This window comes from Mytilus edulis, chromosome 3 (assembly GCF_963676685.1).
Source record: "Mytilus edulis chromosome 3, xbMytEdul2.2, whole genome shotgun sequence".
Taxonomy (NCBI): Eukaryota; Metazoa; Mollusca; class Bivalvia; order Mytilida; family Mytilidae; genus Mytilus; species Mytilus edulis.
The window spans coordinates 77314162-77333461 of NC_092346.1; the positions used below are offsets into that span (position 1 = coordinate 77314162).

Sequence of the window (19300 nt, forward strand, 5' to 3'; positions counted from 1 at the left end):
CAGTTCCATCCTTTTGTAAAACAGTCTTTAATATACCTATCACATTAATGTTTGAAGGGTCTTAAGCTTATTCAAACCATAAAAGTCGGTATGAAACACCAAAACGGAATGAACAATAACCGATTACGTTTTGTAGTTTACAAATTCTAAACTGGTTCCCGTCAAACTACAACACTTTGTTCGAGTGTAGTGGAATACAAGCAGAAACCAGTTAGTTTGTAAACTGGTTCCTGGCTGATTACTACACAATGACCTCTCATGCATAATGATAACACAAGCAAATTCCAGTTTGTATAGAAAATAGTAAATACGAAACCAAGCGCGGTAGGCAGAGAAATGTAATGAAGTTCAGGTCGCCAGTAATGAAACAATGACTGCGTCATTTTCCAAAAAAGGAATAAAAAAGGAAGAATTGCTTCATTGGTTTCTTGACCAATTGTATTGGAGGAAGCATTATTGAAGATGCATATTTTCTTCTATATCAGTCTACATATCATACCTCAAATAACAGTTTTAGACTCAGTGTCTTACCCATATTTCAAACCAAATATTATCAGTTGTTAATAATATAAAGTAAAATGGGCAGACCCTGTATATTTCGAAATTTGTATCCATAACATTTCTGTTTTGTCTTAACAATAATCCCCATTGTGTAGTTGTTAACCATGAAAACTTTTCTGAGGGTTTTACATTCTTTCTTAAATAAGTTTACATTTTCTGTTATACACTAAACACTAAAGCACTTTTTGATAGCTTATATTGATACAAATTGATCAGTAAAAAAACCTTGAATTTCTTATGTTTGTTTTATTTATGTTATTGAAATTATTACTCTTATCTCATAAGATATGAAGGCAAAAATCACATACAGACTGAAAAAAGAATGTTGCTAAAAAACACACTGATGTGGTTATTTGGTCATTTTCAGAATAAAATTGGATTCATCAATTTCAGAAAAACACTATACAAAAATACTTTTTTTTTTTTTACACATGTTACATGAAAATTGAAAGATGCATGTAGCTTTTTTCTGGTAAATCTAGACTAGAAAATGACTTCAAACAATTTGTGTAATAAAATGTAATTTAACCAAGTTTCTTTCAAAACGACAATGACAAAGCATATACATGTCTATCTATTTGTATTTTTTTTTATAGCAAAAGTTGGTAATCTTGTTTATAAGATTCAAAATGACCTTTATTATCTAAATTTAAACAGTACAATGTATGTACATCTTTTGGAAACTAGCATACGCATTGAAGCCCTCTTTCACAGGTCAAACCCTCTTCATATTATATAGTATCTCACCTCTTTATGTTTCTGGTCTATAGTGGCCCTATGTAACATGGTTTCTTTGTCCTTGATGTCCATCCTGTCTTGTAGACTTTGAATCTGATGTTCCCAATCCCTCTTTTTACCTGACATCATATCATCAATATGGTGCATCAATTCCTGAAGCTCAGATTCACAGCTTGAGGTCAATACACCTTTTGGTAATCTGTAAGGAGAAGCATTTTATTTCATTTTCTAATAATTTTATTGTACAAATACCATTTTCTAACACATTTCAAGTATCAGATCATTTTTGTTTTCATACAAAATAAATTATGCATACATGGTTCCAACTTGAATCTTGAGATGTGCTTACATTTCCTAAGCTTATGATATCTGTAGGAACTAATAAATAGCGAAATTGTATTTTTTGGCACATCTCATTGGACCAATGTCTAGGTTAGTTTATAAAGTAAAATGGAAACCAGGAGTTTACCTGTAATATTATGTAGCACTGGAAGTAAACAATTGGATTTGGATAAAGTATTTCATTTAGACTTATAAAAGTATTAGCTTGATTTTTTCTAGCTTCAATTTATTTCTCATCTCAAAGTAACATCTCATTCACATCCTACTTTTGTCCTAAAGAGGTATGTACTTTATGCAGCATTTATATATATGCATTCTGAGGACAAAAACTGGATAGCACAAAATAAATTGCACCAAAAACAAAAAAATAATTCTAAAGCCCAACCACAAAATAAATATTTGGTCCAGAATATGTGAGAATACTTTGTCATTGGAGGCTTAGCTCACAAAAGTCAATCAAATTCAGACACTTCTTCATAAATAGATCAATTCTGTGCTAGAATTATTCACTAAAACTACAACTTTCATGCATTTTTTTTAAGTGCAAGGGCAATAACTCTTACAGCTTTTTTTACCAAAAATAAAGCATAATATCTTTAAGAAAAATAAAAAAGATAAGATAACTACACTGAACTGACTTCCCCCCAAGGCCAACATTGGTAAACCTATATTATTGATCTCTCTTTGGATTGGTTATTGATATATGTTTGTAAAAATCTATAGCATTGAAATAGGGATTACAATAATTAAGGACGCTTTAAAGAAGACAGCTCAAAAAAACCATACAATTTTCTATCATTAAAATAGAATGACACTACATTCATAAACAAAATTCCTACCTTTCTTAGTTTCTTTTAAATCTCAGTCAGCAATATATATTCATTATTAAAATGTAATCTTTCTATAATACGCCAGCTTTATAACTCAACGACTATAATTCCTTAATGTGTTAAACAGTTTATTTTGTAAAATGTAACAGAGATTTGATTCTTTTCTTTGTTAATCCACTACAATTGTAATTAAAAAAATACTAACATCTAATACATGCTTCTTATAATTACAAAATTTATTTTATATGCCTAATCCAGCAGTCATGATATGACATGCAAAAAGTAGTTTGACCTTAAGCAGTGTCTTAATTTCAATGTCAAACTGAAATTCAATCTAATTGTTTAAATATTCTGAAGAATTTTTTTTTAATTACCACAATTTGCACGAAATGTCATAAAAACAAGGAATTATTGGAAGCTAGAATAATTTTGAAATCTGGCAAATTAATAAGAACTGAATGATATTTTTTTTTAACTAAACATGCTAAAGACAATGAAAGAGGGTTACTTTAACTGAAATTTTAGTATCAATTAACCAACTAACCATCCTAAATTTGGTTAGTTTTCATCGTCCCTTTCTTATAAGTTTTCTAAAATTCAAAATATTCCTGATTCAAATAATTCTTGTTTAAATATCATTTTTAATATTTAATAAAACCTTCCATCCAAGTGATAATTCCATGTTAAGTATTCTTCAAACCTAGGAACACAACAATTCACTCCACAAAGGTTATACTAAATTAAAATCATACTACCAGCAGCTTTACTTATTCTATGTGCAAATGTAACTACAACGTATATAAAACCATACTCTTCTAAATACTATATATTTGTTTTACAAGCCTTTATAATCTGTATACGGGGATCATTCAAACAGTAATATCCATAAAATAAACAGACTTACTGATTTTAATGTACTATAACAAAATTTAAGAGACATTAATATTTTGTTTTTATTTACAACATCATTTATTTACATAACTTAAATTTTAGTTTTCAAATATTGACAAAGATTGCAAAGTGTTACATAAACAATGTGACTTATATTGTAAAAAATTTAAATGTAGGAACATACCAACAGGCCATTAATTTTATTTTTTTAAATCCACCATAAGATTTCATAGTTTTTGCACAATGCTTAAATGTTCAAAGATAAAATTCATAAATATTACAATGCCACTTTCATGTTTATTGAACTGAAATGCAAATAAGAAAGGTTTGTATACACATGTAGTACCTGAACTACTGAAGTGCATGCATCTTTATATTTTATTGGGATATTTGGAAAGTCTTTCTTTTCAGTCTAGATACAACCTTAAAATCAATAACAATTTTCCTAATTTTGCAAAGTTGATTTTCAAAGTTTGAAAATGGAATAAATGAATTTCGTTTGTCTTCAGCCAAGCAAATGTACTACCTAGCCAAGTATGTGACACTAAACCATGTGACTGTCACGTGATACTTACTTTTCCCTCAGTTCATCAGCCATAATCACTATAATCTATTGTATATCTGTGATCTGAAGATTTTAGAGGTTTTATTATGTACATTGAAACAGAACTGTTATGTATACTCTACAGTGACAATAAACTCGAGGTATATTTCAATGTCACAACTAAAGGGACATTACACAGGACTTATAAGAAAAATTATAAACAAGTATAAAAGGGGAATTGGACATGGTGAATTTCTTTAATGATTTGCCAAATCTTTGTATCCTTTTCTGCCACATTTATTGTATGAAAAAAAAGAGAGGTTGATACATAAGACATCTTTTAAAATAATGGACATGATGAAAGGAACAGTTTCATCTCATCAGAAGGGTCTATCATGGTCTATAGATATGAACAATTTTAAAATGCTATTTTTAAATCAACCCCAATGAGTTAAAAATATATAAAACTAAAAACTTTAAATACATGTTTGTACAAAAAAGCTATCAGAAAATAATAGAAGTGAGAACTAAAGTGTCTATCAGGAAAGAGATTTGCAATTATGTAACATTTTCAATCTATTAGTGAAAAGTCAAACTTTAAATATTTTAGTTACTTACATATCTTAAGCTGAGCCATTAATTTATCAAAACAAACTTAACTTATAGTAGTTAACATTTTTGTAAGTTTTATTCCTTTTTAATACTTAAGTTATAAAGTTACACTATCTTTGAAAACTAAAATTGAACGAGAGTTTTAGCCATTAATACTGTTATATAATTACAAAATTGTCAAATCTCTCACTATAATGTTATGTGTTCACACCATACTTCTGGGTGGGGATTACAGCACACAATTTACCTTTATATATTAAGTCTGCTTTACTCAACAACACTGAAATGCAATATTTCATTAAGAGTAACATATTAATTTTTCTTTATAGAAGTTTCTAAGTTATTATAAATGATAGAAAGGAATCTATTGATAAAACACATATAGTTTTCTTCTTTATAATTTATACAATCAACAAAACATTATATACTATTAGTACAAAGAGAATGGCTGAACAAAGAGTATTTGTTACAGTGCATAAAAGTAAAATATATTTTGCAGGTGAACAAAAGATCAATTATCCTTAATCAAAGTCTTTAGATGTGACAAACCATCATTGGTGTAACAAAAGACTGGTGATTGTTTAGAATTTCATACATCATTTGAAATGTCTGAAAAAGGAATCAAAGAGATTTTCTTGCATCTCTTGGTTTGTTTTTTTCTTTATCAAATAGGATAATTTCATCAAGAGAAACATGCAAACATGCATGTACAATGCAAGATAAAGGGAATGAGGACCTATCAATTTCCAGAAACTTTAAAATTCCATCAGAAACAGTTGAAAGTTACAGGGATGAAAAAGTGCTCATCGAATAAAATGTGTAAAGGGTTATCAGAATATATATCTTGCTGCTGTACTTGTTGTTGAAAGAAAAATATTGACTTACAAAATAGTCAAAGTCCAAACTCCAAAGATCAGTAAAATATGAACATAAAAAGGTTTTATCTTCAGACTTTATTTTCTTATCATCAATAATTTTTTGTCAAAATTTCATAAATTTAAAGAAGATATGACAAAGTTATTGACATCTGAAAAAATATAACTGTAAGTAATTGTAACTGAAAAAAAATGTCCATCCTTCAGTAAAATACAGGAAAAACCAAAATAACTTAAATATTTTTTGCCAATTTTGCATAAGATTTAAACTTTAATTCACAAAAAACTTATGTTCAAGTTTCATATATTTTTTTGAAGGTTTAAGAAAATATTCATATCTAACCAGAACTTTTAACACAAACTGAACATAAATTATTCAGCCTGAATGTAACATATAAGCACTTCCCAGCCTTTTGTAGCAGCTCAACAAATGGCTTATTTTGCAATATTCAAACAACAAACCCGTTAAAGAATGAACAGAATATTTCAAGAAAGGAGTTCATACCTTTGAATATATACTTGAATGTGTTCATATTTTCTAGTCCAATATCTATGTAAAAATTTAAATAAAACAAAGAAAATCAGAGCATTTTTAAAATCCTCAGTAAAGCATGATATAAATCATCCTTTGTTGCCATGGTCACTCATAACAATTCAACTTTTCTTGTTTTCTGAACAAAATCTCACCTTATATTTATAATGAAGTAAGGAGATAAGGGGTATACCTAAATGTAACAAGTGAATGACACATAAAGTCACTTGTACACTAATCTTGTTTACTTGTATACATACAGACTAAGATAGTTCCCTAGTTTTTAGAGGAAATACAGACTTCACGCCTAAGTGAAACAAGCTCATGTTCTTCATCCAATATCATCACAATTAAATGATTTATTCTTATGCAATGGATCAGTAAGAAGAGGAAACACATGTCACAACTCTTCACGAGATTTAAGAAAAAATAGTATGTACAAATGTACATGTATACTGGAAGCAAAGAAGACTTTCTTTTTCAAAATCTTATAGTTTGATGGTACAAAGGTAGATGCACTCTAATCTTATAACTTATATTTACCTATTATCTTTTTGTAGTTGTTGCCACAAGTCTGTGATTTTCTCCATAATACTTAATTCAAATATGGAATCATCAGTCAACTGGGCTTTTATAAAGTCACGAAAACCTGGTAAAAAAATTAATTACAATAATAGAAATGTTAGTACATTTTCACAATGTGTACTACTAATTCTACTTTATATAAGTGTCTGATCATCAATGATTACAGTTCCTTATGTTCAAACTTCAAGTACTTAAAACAAGGCTACAGAGATATGTTTTAAGTCTTAGTAACCTTTTCCTTTATTCTTGTACAACATTAAATCAATTCTGATATATATCTGATATGTTTTCATCCGTGGGTTAAATCTTAGATATTTACTATTATAATATCTTATTATCTTAAATGTATAATGTATGACATTTTGGTTCTAGCACTTTAGCTTGACTTGAAAAGCCTTTTTTGTTTTTAAATGTGTAATTATATCAAGAAAAGAACAGGGAAAACATATCAAGATTCTAGATGATCATATAAATCATAAATTGCAACAAAAGATTTATAATGTAGAAACTGTCAAAAACAAATAAAAACCTATAAAAAAGGAGAGTTAATAAAGTGCACAGACTGCATACTCAAAGATAAGAATGAAGGCCATTTCAATTTGTCTATACAAAGTTAACTAAAATCTGATAAAAACTATGATATTTACTTAAGAGTATTGTATTTTTTCCCTATCCTTGACTCAAGTGAAATTGTATAGTTAATCCAGAGTTTAAATACCTTCAAGTTAAATATACACAAAATTCCCACAGCTTAAAAGTGTATTATAATCAATTATAACAAACAAGCAACGAATGTGTTCTAATTAATATGTCTTGAAATTGAAAAAAAATCTTCACATACAAAATAATTTACTCCTAGGTACTTTTTCTAAATGTTATTTTTACCAACTACAAACAACAAGCATGTACTGTAAGCGTGTATATCAGCATAATTTTTTCATTAGTTAATTTGGCAAGAACTTTGAGCTTGCTTACACTAACCATGATAGCTTAGAATTTTTTTTTGAAATTATAAATTTCAGATTATATTTCACTTTTTTTGGTCATATTTATGATGAGGTTATTCTAACTGTATATTGTATAATATCTTCTCCTCTACATTTATTATTCCACTGACTGAAATGAAAAAGGGAGGTGGGAATATTAAAACAGAAGTGTATTCTCCAAAATCATGATCTCCATCAATGCTCATCTATTGTTTACATGTAAATATAAACCCCTCTACATTATAATGTACATGTACATGTACCTACAGGTACTGCAAGTCAAGCACATTGTTAGCTGTCGTCTTAATTTACATCTTAGTTTTTCTTCTATGAGTATTTGGCTTTTAATGGTAGATATCAGGTAATCCATGTTAAAGTCATACATGGCATGTCTAAATCTAGATTGGAGGAAAATAGCTTTATACATAATGGCATGGACATATGTCTATTGATGAATTCAGACGGATGATCTCCAAACGAGTTTTCCTGTTTAATTTTGTTGTTTTGTCATTGTTGATGTACAATGTACATGTATACCCTACATGTCTTTTTCTTCCTATTTATCCTATTTCAATAGGCTACTTGCCAATTCCCGTAATTGACCCTGTAATTAGATATCCCTTTTTTAGTTGTCTCTCTTATGAGGGACATTAACTTTTATTTACAATGGAGAGCCAGCAGAAAGAGCAAAGTTACCTGTGAGTAATGTGAATAATCTTTAAGGTTTTTAAATCTTTTAATTACATTAATTTGTTGTTCAGCTAAATACATTTTGTACTTTTGACATCAGAAATTATTTTTTAAGAAAAATTAGTTAAACCGAGGATACATCACTTTCAATTCATCATGCTTTGCATTGGAAAATACCAATTTTTGTCCAGTATGGAACCACTCGTCGATTGACCAAGGGAAGTAATTTGTTTAAAAAGCGTGTTATAACAGAATCAAATCTTGCATGAACATTTACTTCTACCTTGTCCACAAAAATGAATATCTGTCCAGTTTGAAGTTGGTTTTGCATGACAAAAATAGATAAAAGAAATCTTCAATACCTGATTAATAGGAACCAATGCAAGAATGACACTATTTATAATTGATCAGATTTATACAAAGTAACTTGCACCAGAATTTATTATGTATGTCTGATAAGTACATGTAAGTAAACTCATAAGAAGAAATTGCATAAATCCACTTATTAGTGAAAATTAACATCAGTAGTGAAAAAGTCCCAACCCAAAGGGTGCTGAAATGCATGTAGTGGATTTTGTAATAAATATATTATAAATCATTCTTTGAAAATATATGTACTGTTCTTAAAAAGCATACATACATTTTGTAACTATACATATCAAAATAATTTGTGGGACATAAAAATTGGAATAAGATTGAGGTGAGCAGCTGAAGTGTAACAAAATAACCTGCATGACCTCATTACTAAGAATCTAACTTAATTTAATAATTACATACAAGTAAGTAAAAGTCAGTAAATTTTATTTAGAGTCGGCAAATATATACATAATGACAGACAAAACATGAACTCTGGTGAGCTCTTAAACCGACTATCACATAAAAAATCATGCAGCATCATGCATATATACATGTAATATACATTTGTATTCACTACTGTCGCGTAAAAAAAGTATCTGTCAAAAATAAACATGCACATCCTGTTTTATTTCAAAGAAAGAAATATGAGAAAAGCCAACTATTCATTCATTTTTTTCACATTTAATACGGATTATTACCCAAATTAATGATATTTTGATATTACTTATTTTTTCAGTGCAAGATGCATGGACTATTGAAGATGAGTCAAATAAAAATCTTTCAATATTCACCAACCTTTATTATAATGTGTCATTTTCCTCAAAATACACGAAAGAACATATCATAAACAATTTAAACTTATCATAAAGTTTTATTACGGGAAAGTAGGTTTTATTAGTGTATTTTGAAACAAGTCATTACCTGTTTCAAATATTTTGATGACATGCTTTTGCCTGAACTTTCCGATATAGATGAATGATTTTCATGAATTTAACCTGGGTTTTTTTTTCTCTTTGCACAATTTTTTATATGCTACAAATAAACTGTTAAGGATCTTTTAAGTCCTACAAAATTATTTGCATAATTTTAAGTCAACTTTTCCCTCTCGAATGTAAACAACCCGGTTGGTATCGTAAATGGGTCTACTTCCGCTTTGTATTGTAAAGTGTTGGTTGAAAAGCATTCCTCTCAAACAAATTAAGATGACAGCAGTATAAAGATTGTATTATAATTAAATCTAAAACACAACTTTGACTAAAAGTTTTATATATTTATATAAAAAAAATCCAATATGGAGTGATAGATCAATTTAAACAAGTATGTGTTTTAAGACAAAAATCACCACACTACTGAGGTAAATGGTGGGCGTGTCCATAAACAGAAAAGAGAGAAAACAACTTTAAATTGTTAACCATGTTGTTGATGTTTGAGGATCATCACAAGGAGCACCTATCCTTTCTAACAGATACTGACATTGATGGTAACCGACAAAGATAAATAAATGTTATCGGTTTTTAATTGAAAAACATATAGGATTGCTACCAAAATTACAATAACTCATTATTTTTACTTAGTAAGTCTAAGTCTTTAGTCTTTAAGGTGGGTCTCATTGGGGTCTAAGCGTGACGCGGGATTGCCGATTTTTTGTAAGCGTGACACGTGAAAGTCAAATTACTGTGTCGTGAAAACGGGAAATGAGGTCCGGCGGGACCTGGGAAATGACAAAAAAATTAGAATTGCTTACGTACATAGTGTAAGCGGGATACAGGAATCTGACAAAACATTAAGCGGGATCCGGGATCGGAACCCCCAATGAGACCCCCTTTAAGGTTCATCATAAGGAATTGAAAAATATGGCCGTGTTTACACCTCCAAAATTACTATGAGTACAGACAAACTGGTACATCCAGGAAAGTTTTAAGGCATGGCAGGAACTAGATATATAAAAGTTATATGAAGTCTACGTTTCAGAAAATTAAAAACTTACCTGGATTTTGATGTTCATTTTTTTCCAGTCTGCAGAAGATAGCAAAATAAACAAACACCCGAGTTTCATTTGATACGGTCCACTCAGTTACACAGTTTAAACCTGTTAAATCACCTATTGTTTACTGGTGTCTATTGTCCATCTATTGTCCATTTAAATCAATACTACTCACAACATTAATTTTATGAGGGGAGCTTCTCAATCGTTTTCACTACTTAGTTAATTTTTGCACCTTCTGCAGGAACGACAAAAAATGGATAGGAAAATCTAGAAAAGTTTATAATTTTCTGAAACATAAAATGCATTTAAAATTTATATATCTAGTTCCTGCCATCCCTTAAAACTGTCGCAGGTGTATTGGTTAGTCTGTACTCAGTAAAATTTGGGGTGTAAATACGGCCATTTTAGCCAAAAGGTTATGATGAACCTTAATAGATGATGATGCCTTTTGATGGTAAAACATACATGATGATAGGAATGCCCTTTACCCTCAGGCATCAAACAGTCATTTTCAGCCACCGTTATAAGCATTTAATTAGTTTAAATTTGACTGTGGACACAGTGGTTTGTTAAAATATCCTTCATAATCATATGATTCATTGTAATAATTATATAAGGTTCATGTGGACCCTATGGCTATAAAAATGGCTGCATTTTCACCTCAAAATTTACTCTGAGTACAGGCAAAGCTGTCACCTGTGTATCTGGAAAAGTGTTAAGGCATAGCATGCTCTAGATAAATAAATTCAAATGCATTGTTTGTTTAAGAAAATTGAAAACTTAACTGGATTTTGCAGTGCACATTTTTTTGTCCCTGCAGAAGATGATAAAATAATCAAACTTAATGTGGTCCACTCAGGTACATAGTTTAAATCAACAATATTGTGTCATATAGCTTGTTTAACAATGTCCATTTGTATTACAGTGAGTTGACTGTTAGTGTTGCTCTCCGCCAATTGCAATTCATTCAAAATTTTGACCAAATTGCAATTTGTTTTATAAAATCAAATTGTTCAACTGGTCAGAAATTTGAACCAACTGCTGAAGAAAACCACAGCTAAGTCATGAAAGTGCAAGGTGATAAAATAAAACATACTTACAATCCTATAAGACTTTAACTCCACTTTAATGATGTTGTGACAAAATTAGTTTATCAGTTTGTATAGTTATATTATATTCATTTCCATGCTGAAGGGGAACTGTTTATTTTGAATTGCTATTAAATTGTCCAAACTAAGCTTTCATATAGTTTTTCTTTCTAAAAGTATTCTATATTTATAAGAATCAGACATTATGTGAATTAAAACATTTCATATTCAGTAAAATATGTGTAAAATTGCAATATATGTTTGTAGGAAGTTTCCATGGGGGAGATAATAACCTTTCTTTCAAAAAGTCTTTATTCAAAAGAATAATATTTTAGGTTATCTCCCCTGAAAACTTATCAATAGCATATTGTTATTTCACACATACTTTACTGAATATATGATGTTTTATTTAAAATGATATTTGATTCTTATAAATATAGAATACTTTTAGAAAGAAAAATTATATGAAAGCTTAGTTTGGACAATTTTATAGCAATTCAAAATAAACAGTTCCTCTTCAGCATGGAAATGACTACAATATAACTATACAAACTGATTAACTAATTTTGTCACAACATCATTAAAGTGGAGTTAAAGTCTTATAGGATTGTAAGTATATTTTATTTTATCACCTTGCACTTTCACATTTTGACTGAACAATTTGTTCAATATTCTGACCAGTTGAACAATTTGGTTTAATAAAACAAATTGCAATTTGGTCAAAATTTTGAATGAGTTGCAATTGGTGGAGAGCAACACTAACAGTCAACTCACTGTAACAGGAAATAGATTCATGTTTATTCAAGAGCAAAACACATTCATCATAAAGGACTAGCCAATATCAAATATGAGATGTCTGTAGACAAGGATTGCTGGAAATCTTCAGTATTATTCTTGTTTTGTGTTCTGAAGATTTTGTGTCACTATAGAATGATAGATGGAAAATTTATAGATATTAAGTTCACTATGCATGTATCAGCATTGCATTGCTGATATTTATAGAATTGAAGTATAACTTGAATAAGTCTTATCTTCAACATGCAAAAAATATGACATCAGCATTTCTTGTCTTATGTTTGTGGCAGCAATTACAATTTTCATAATCTATTAAAAAGAAGATATCAGGTCCGAGACCACAATTGTCGTCCCTTGATTTTCGTTGTTCACAAATATAGTCCCTAGTGTTGACAGTGGGTTACTTGCCATTAAGTTTTATACCCCTTCCAAATTTATTTCTCCATGTTTAATGTCTCAAATTGCAAGTAGGGGGTGAAATTACACTGTAAAAAAATTTGGGTCCAGAATTTTAAAGGAAAGTAGTGATTTGGTCCAGCTGAAAAAGGTTTAAAATTAGCACTTCGGAAGCTGTCAAAAGATTTCAAGACGCCCTAAACATAGAATTGTCCATATTTTGAGTTAGAGACGATGAAGTTTTCTATAATTTTGATATAATTTGTCCCAAAAGTAGTACAACACACTGTAAAAATTTCTTTGAGAAAGCGCAGGTGGGATTTTTTTAATTTTCATTTATGTTCTAAAAGAAATGGACTACGAAATAGTTGTGTTCTCGGACCATCAGTTGATTAAATCAAAATTTTAAAATGATTTCTTTGTTGTTGTTTTTTTTTTTTTTTTTTTTTTTTTTTTATAGAAAAAGAATATTTATTGTTCCAATTAAGGCCCTTGATGTGTAGCATGACACCTACAAATGTATACAATACATGATTTTGTAATTTTTTTCCTTTAACATTGATATGAAATATTAAATGTTCATATAGTAGTTCTTATATATCATGTATATATCATTTGCAATTAATTTCAGACAGGACCAGAACCATAAAATTGTAGCAACAATCATCTTTATTAAGAAAATTAATTTACATTTCGTCTAACATCTAGACATTTAATCATGTAATTCCCTAAATACTTTGGGACAGACAAAATTTTATTAGTAAATAACTCATAAAATTTGCCCTCATTTAAGAGGTCTGAAAAATTATAACAAATATTGTTTACCACCCATACAATTATATGTCATAACCTATGACATGTATCTGTCATCTATTTTTAAACAACTGCAACAGACATTGTGCATTGTTCTAAACTAACTCTTTTCTTCTCTCTTTGATAGTGGTAAAAGAATTTTGTAGAATTAGTATGGATTTCATCAGGAAAGGAGCCAACCCAAAAGTTTATCTAGGAGCTGCCCGTAAGTATTTTGTAAAAAGTCTGAAATTCAACTTTCTTTAATAAAAATTTGAGTCAGTCCTCATTAAATGACATAATTATGTTGATCAATATTAATATGATATTGAATAAGTTAACATTCCAAATATTTAATATTTACTGCAAGTAGACATGCCTCTTTATTAATCCTCCTTATTGTATGCATTATTTAATCATTTAATTTTGGATGTAACATGTCTTCTGATTGACTGACATCGTTTTGTTTATCATATCAATGACACAATTTTGTCATGTGACCATGCAACATCAATGTTTTTTCATGATTTACACCGGTTTAAATTGGAATTTAAAATTAAATTATAAGAAATAACTGTAATATTTTGATAGTCTATTCGAAATAACATAAAAAATGTGGTGCACACTGTAAATAAACCACTAAGCGCATTATTCAGTGTGCACCACATTTTTTATGTTATTTCAAATAGACAGAAAAAATATTACAGTCATTCCTTAAATGTAACTAAATGCTTGAACATGGTAAAAAGTAATAAATGAAGTTTTTAAGGGTTATTACTAAGTCAAAATTTTAGATCTTTGTAAGAAACATATATTATTTTATGCATCTGACGTTAATTTTGATATTATTTTATGCATCTGCGTAATTTTGAGATGAGGGGAGATAATCCAGATTGTCTGTTAATTGTCACACTTGAACATTGTTTTAAACATCAACAATTTTGGATTTCTAATTATTTGTTTGAAATAAATGGAAGATTTGTATATTAATATGCTGAATATATGTAGTCAGGGGTTGAATTTAGGCTTTTTTGTGTACTGGCCAGCCGGACCATTGGATTGAAAATCTACTGGTCCAGCTTCAAATCTACTGGTCCTGTAAAAATGACACTAAGTTATATAAATGATAAATGTTTACTTTTATATTCATGTTTTCTTTTAAATATGTTAGACAATAAAGTGCTATCCTCTCCTTTATTCCCGTAGATTTTTTGTGCTGTCCTGATTTTTCGTGAGCTTGTACTGAATTTAACTTGAAATGTGAAGATCATGATATAAAAATACATTTCTTATCTAGGTCTGTCACTGCAATTTTTTCACATGTTATAAAATTCATTACATTGCGATCGACTGTATAATTTAACCATTCACGATCTTTTTCCCAGCAATTCTTGATATTTACGTTCCTTTTGTCACTTGCCTATCTTCCTTTTAATTGTCCCGATCATATTTTTTTGTCCGCGGTTTCACTCCTTCCAAAAATTTCCACATTTTGTGTTGTTGTGAAGGACACTCACCTGAGATATTGATTAATTGTAATACTTAGTATCACCAGTACCGTGTGATTGAATTCGCAGGTAATTTTTTTTTAAAACAAATCGAGATTGCTATGCAATTGGCGATTTTTATTGAAAAATTTCTACTGGTCCGCTGGACCACCAGCTTACAATATCTACAGCTGGTCTCGGACCACCAGACCAGCACCAATTTTGACCTCTGTATATAGTTGAGAAATTCATTATATAAAATCCTAAGCTGTTGAGAACTTGATGTCCCACAAACATTCACTTTGTACCTTATTTTCCATATATAACCATATTTAATTTGGTCTTTTTCAGAAAAATTAAAAGTTGAACCAGAAACTGTGCAGCATGGGGTTGAAGGTTTAATGTATTTGTTAACAGAGAGTTCTAAATTAATGGCAAGTATAGATATAAATGCAACTTTTTTCAGAGTGGTTCATTTATGGAACGGTCAGCTTTCCATTAATTGAATGATGATACATGTATATAAGAAGTATGACAAATTGTCATGTGAAACAAATTAATATCTGATTACAGTACTGTTGAACTTTTGCTTAAAAAGCATATTGCAGCCCAAAAATATTTTTGGAATCCTATCAGATAACTTGCAATAAATTAAGTGATTGACAGTAGTTTAGGGCACAATCACCTGAGAACCGTGTGTATGATGCAACAGAAACAAATTAAGTGATAAAATTTGCTTGAGGCTGAATATAAACTTTCTTGAGAAGTGAGTGTTGCAACCCTTGACATACAAAAACTTGGGATTCATTTATACCTACTGTTTGTTTATTCTTGTATCAGTAAATTGAATAATTGTTAGGTGTACATGTGTGTATAATTAGACATTGACCTTGATTTCATGGTTCATTGGTCAATATTAAGTTTTTGTATTTTGGTCTGTTTTTTTTTCACTTTCCTTAATAAGAAATAAGTATTTGGTAAATTGAATACTTGTAAGGTGTACATACTACATGTCTGTCTGACAGGATTTAATTGAGACCTTGACTTCATTGCCACCTATATTTGAAATTGTTCAGTTTATGTTATGCTATGAGTAAAATCCCTAATATGCTCAAGATTTTCACCATTAAATCAATGGTAAGTAAAGCAGGTGAAACATTTCTTGTTTTTAAATAAGATTGAACAGAAATTTGTAAATGTAATTTAAGAAATTAATTCAACTCTTTTTTATGCCCCACCTACAATATAGTAGAGGGGCGTTATGTTTTCTGGTCTATGTGTCCGTTTGTCTGTCTGTTCATTTGTTCATTCATTCATCCATCTTTCTGTTCTGCTTCAGATTAAAGTTTTTGGTCAAGGTATTTTTTGAAGAAGTTGAATTCCAATCAACTTGAAACTCAGTACACATGTTCCCTATGATATGATCTTTTAATTTAATGCCAAATTAGATTTTTGATACTAATTTCACAGTCCACTGACCTAAGAAATGATAGTTCTATGGACACATTCTTGTTTATGTGAAGAATTGAATTATCAAACTTTTGTTGATCAAAGGGAGATAACTCCAAGTCAAATTTATAGTTTGCCAATATATACAATTTATTGATTTATTTTCTGGATTTCTATTTTAACTGAAGAATCTATCTATTAATTATATGCACAATTCTATCGGTCCAAAACTTTCCAACTTTTTAATTTCAGCTAAATGAGATAGATTTCCAGGATTCTATCTTGACATTAGGATTTTCAGAAGAGATGAGACAGACATTGTTACAATTATATCTACAGAATAGAAAAGAAATTAGGACAATATTATCAGAGATGTCTATGGATCTACCACATTATCATAACTTAGAATGGAGGTTTGATGTTCAGGTCAGTATATAGATATTCATTGTAGCCTTTAAACAATATAAAATACATTTATACAAACAAGTTTGCCCGACAAGCACAAAAAAGCTGTTTGCACACAATACCACCCTGACAATGTTTTAAATTAGAGAATTTGTAGTGACCAAATTCACATACTCATGCCTACAATATAAAGCTTTATATATACCTATTTTTTCTGGTTTTTTTTTTTGTCTGAACTTTTTTCTTCCAAGAGTCTATGTTGAAGGTTTAGTTTTCAGACTTCAGGCCAGTTCCTAAGTTGCTATTAGTAATATGTCAACTTTGTTCAATGTATAATAGAGTTGACAGGCTGGAGATCCTGATTTTTTTTACATAAATGTCAAATAATCAACATTCAGTTTTCTATGCAGTTTCTCAGTTATTTTAATAATTATGTTCTTTAAATTTGTTCAGTGTGTACATATTGTTATGGTCCAATGATTAACTTTGAGTTTGTGTGTTTTGTTCAGAATCTCAATTGCTTAAAAATGTTATTTGGACATTTTGAGTGCAGAATCATGAATCTTGGTTTATAAAGATTTTTCTATACAAAATTACAACCACATTGATCAGGTCCACTCTTTATCACTACTTTTGAGCACCACATTCTACAAATCCTAAAGTTCTAATATTATGTGTATCACTGTATGTGTATAACAATACTTGTTAAAAAAAAACACAAATTATTTTCTAAAAACATGTATGATTTTATTGTTGAAGTAATATTCAAAATTGAAGTTATCTTTCTTTGACAGTATTTGTAGTTGAACCTTCCAATTCTTTTAATATAGTTTTTACTTCCCACTGCAAAATGCATGCAATCTTTACACTTCAGTTCTCATAAACACTTTACTTACAAGTGAGGGTTATTGAGTCAAACCTGCAACATTACATTTTTACTATGAAAGCAACAATTGCAGGTATAACCCTTCACACATTTTATTTAGCTGTAGTGAGCTCTGGTTCATTCAATTTGATGTAATACATTTACAAACATATCAACTCTGATCTTGTGCAGACTAAAATATTATCTGTTAAGATATTTCCACTGTGTAGATCACAATTGTATCACAGTCTTGTAACAAAATGTTGTCCTGAATTAAGTATACTGGGTAAGACTCCACTTAAAAAAACATTCCATGATCAGTGCTTCTAATGCATTTAATGAGTATTGCCAAACAGTAATTGATTCACCAGCAGTGTTGAAAATCTATTACACAGTACAATTCAACTTTATGAAGTTCCATACCAAAAATAAAATCATTCCTTAATACAGATGTTTAGAAATATGTGACAAAATTAAGAGACCTAGGAATTGATGGATAAACAGACAGATTCATGAAGGGGAATAGAGGAAGTATGTCTCAATCTGCCATGAAGCAACATTTATGGTTAACCCAGACTTTTTACCAGTTCCACTTCAAACTTTGTCTAGTTTAGGGGCCTGTGGGCCTCCCCTTTATCAAAATCCTGGATCTACATCTGAATTGCACGATACCACTTTCCAATATTTGTTTTGATGCTTGGACTTTACCACCCACTATATGAGCCAAAATGTTATTTTTAGAACTTTTCATTTCAGCTCGGCAGTAGATCTTTGAGAAGACAGACAACACCAACAGTTTTATTTAAACTTCACACAGAAGAATCAGGACTTAGAGAAACAACTGTTTTACAAACAGATCCTGTAAATTTAGTGCATATGACAAAAGTTTTAGATGAAGCTTTACAAGAAATTAAATCATCTTACTGCCGAAGAATTCTTAGAAACATAAAATGATGGATTACTTAAAGCAAAAATTACTTTTCCGTAGGTATAAAAAAAACATGAACCACAAACAGAATGTGCAATATAAGGATTCAGTTAGCACTTTTATTTCAGAGTAATTTTTCCATTTCATAACAAAAAGGAAATTTCTATTGAAATTGATATTCTGAAACAAAATTAAAGTTACTAGTAAAAGATTTAGATTGTTTTTTATTTTTATTTTTTCTAATAAAAAAAGACATTTCATTAAATTTTATGTTGTTATTTTATTTGATGTACCTGAGACATGAACTAGTTGAATATGTTTTATTCATTTAGTTATAACTAAGATTGTAATGGCTTCAACACAGTGTAAATACCTTGGGTCATCTGCAGCAGTACTATTATTTTACACAGTATGCCATGCATAAATAGAGTACAAGACACTACATAGGTTTAGACTTGAGATGATTTTCATATATTTGTAAGAAATTACCTTAAGATATAGTTATGGTGATGGTTGCAAAAAATGTTCAGTGTCTGATGCTGCAATTAGGCTAGATATCATCAAA

The 19300-nt window shown here is 29.6% G+C and overlaps 2 protein-coding genes across 15 annotated transcripts in view; one reads left to right on the plus strand and one right to left on the minus strand.

Annotated features, from left to right (window-relative positions):
* Window positions 1-9693, minus strand: part of LOC139517487 (centrosomal protein of 63 kDa-like) — a 36621-nt gene extending 26928 nt beyond the window's left edge. For 5 of the 14 annotated variants that reach the window (XM_071308625.1, XM_071308616.1, XM_071308614.1 and 2 more), the window contains exons 1-4: window positions 9339-9372; window positions 6469-6574; window positions 5899-5943; window positions 1309-1498 (exon numbers count right to left, since the gene is read on the minus strand). In XM_071308625.1, the coding sequence (XP_071164726.1) occupies window positions 1309-1498; window positions 5899-5943; window positions 6469-6574; window positions 9339-9357 (360 nt within the window). In that variant the 5' untranslated portion in view covers window positions 9358-9372. Of the gene's footprint in view, window positions 1-1308; window positions 1499-4765; window positions 4799-5898; window positions 5944-6468; window positions 6575-9338; window positions 9373-9464 lie in introns of those variants that run through there. The other 9 variants (XM_071308624.1, XM_071308623.1, XM_071308622.1 and 6 more) reach the window with 5 other exon arrangements.
* Window positions 9694-9877: 184 nt separating this feature from the next.
* LOC139517488 (COMM domain-containing protein 2-like) lies at window positions 9878-19000 on the plus strand. Its single transcript, XM_071308628.1, has 5 exons — window positions 9878-10023; window positions 13750-13827; window positions 15440-15522; window positions 16790-16963; window positions 18564-19000. The coding sequence occupies exons 1-5, from the start codon at window positions 9957-9959 to the stop codon at window positions 18759-18761; spliced, it is 600 nt and encodes a 199-aa protein (XP_071164729.1). The 5' UTR covers window positions 9878-9956; the 3' UTR covers window positions 18762-19000.
* Window positions 19001-19300: the final 300 nt, after the last annotated feature.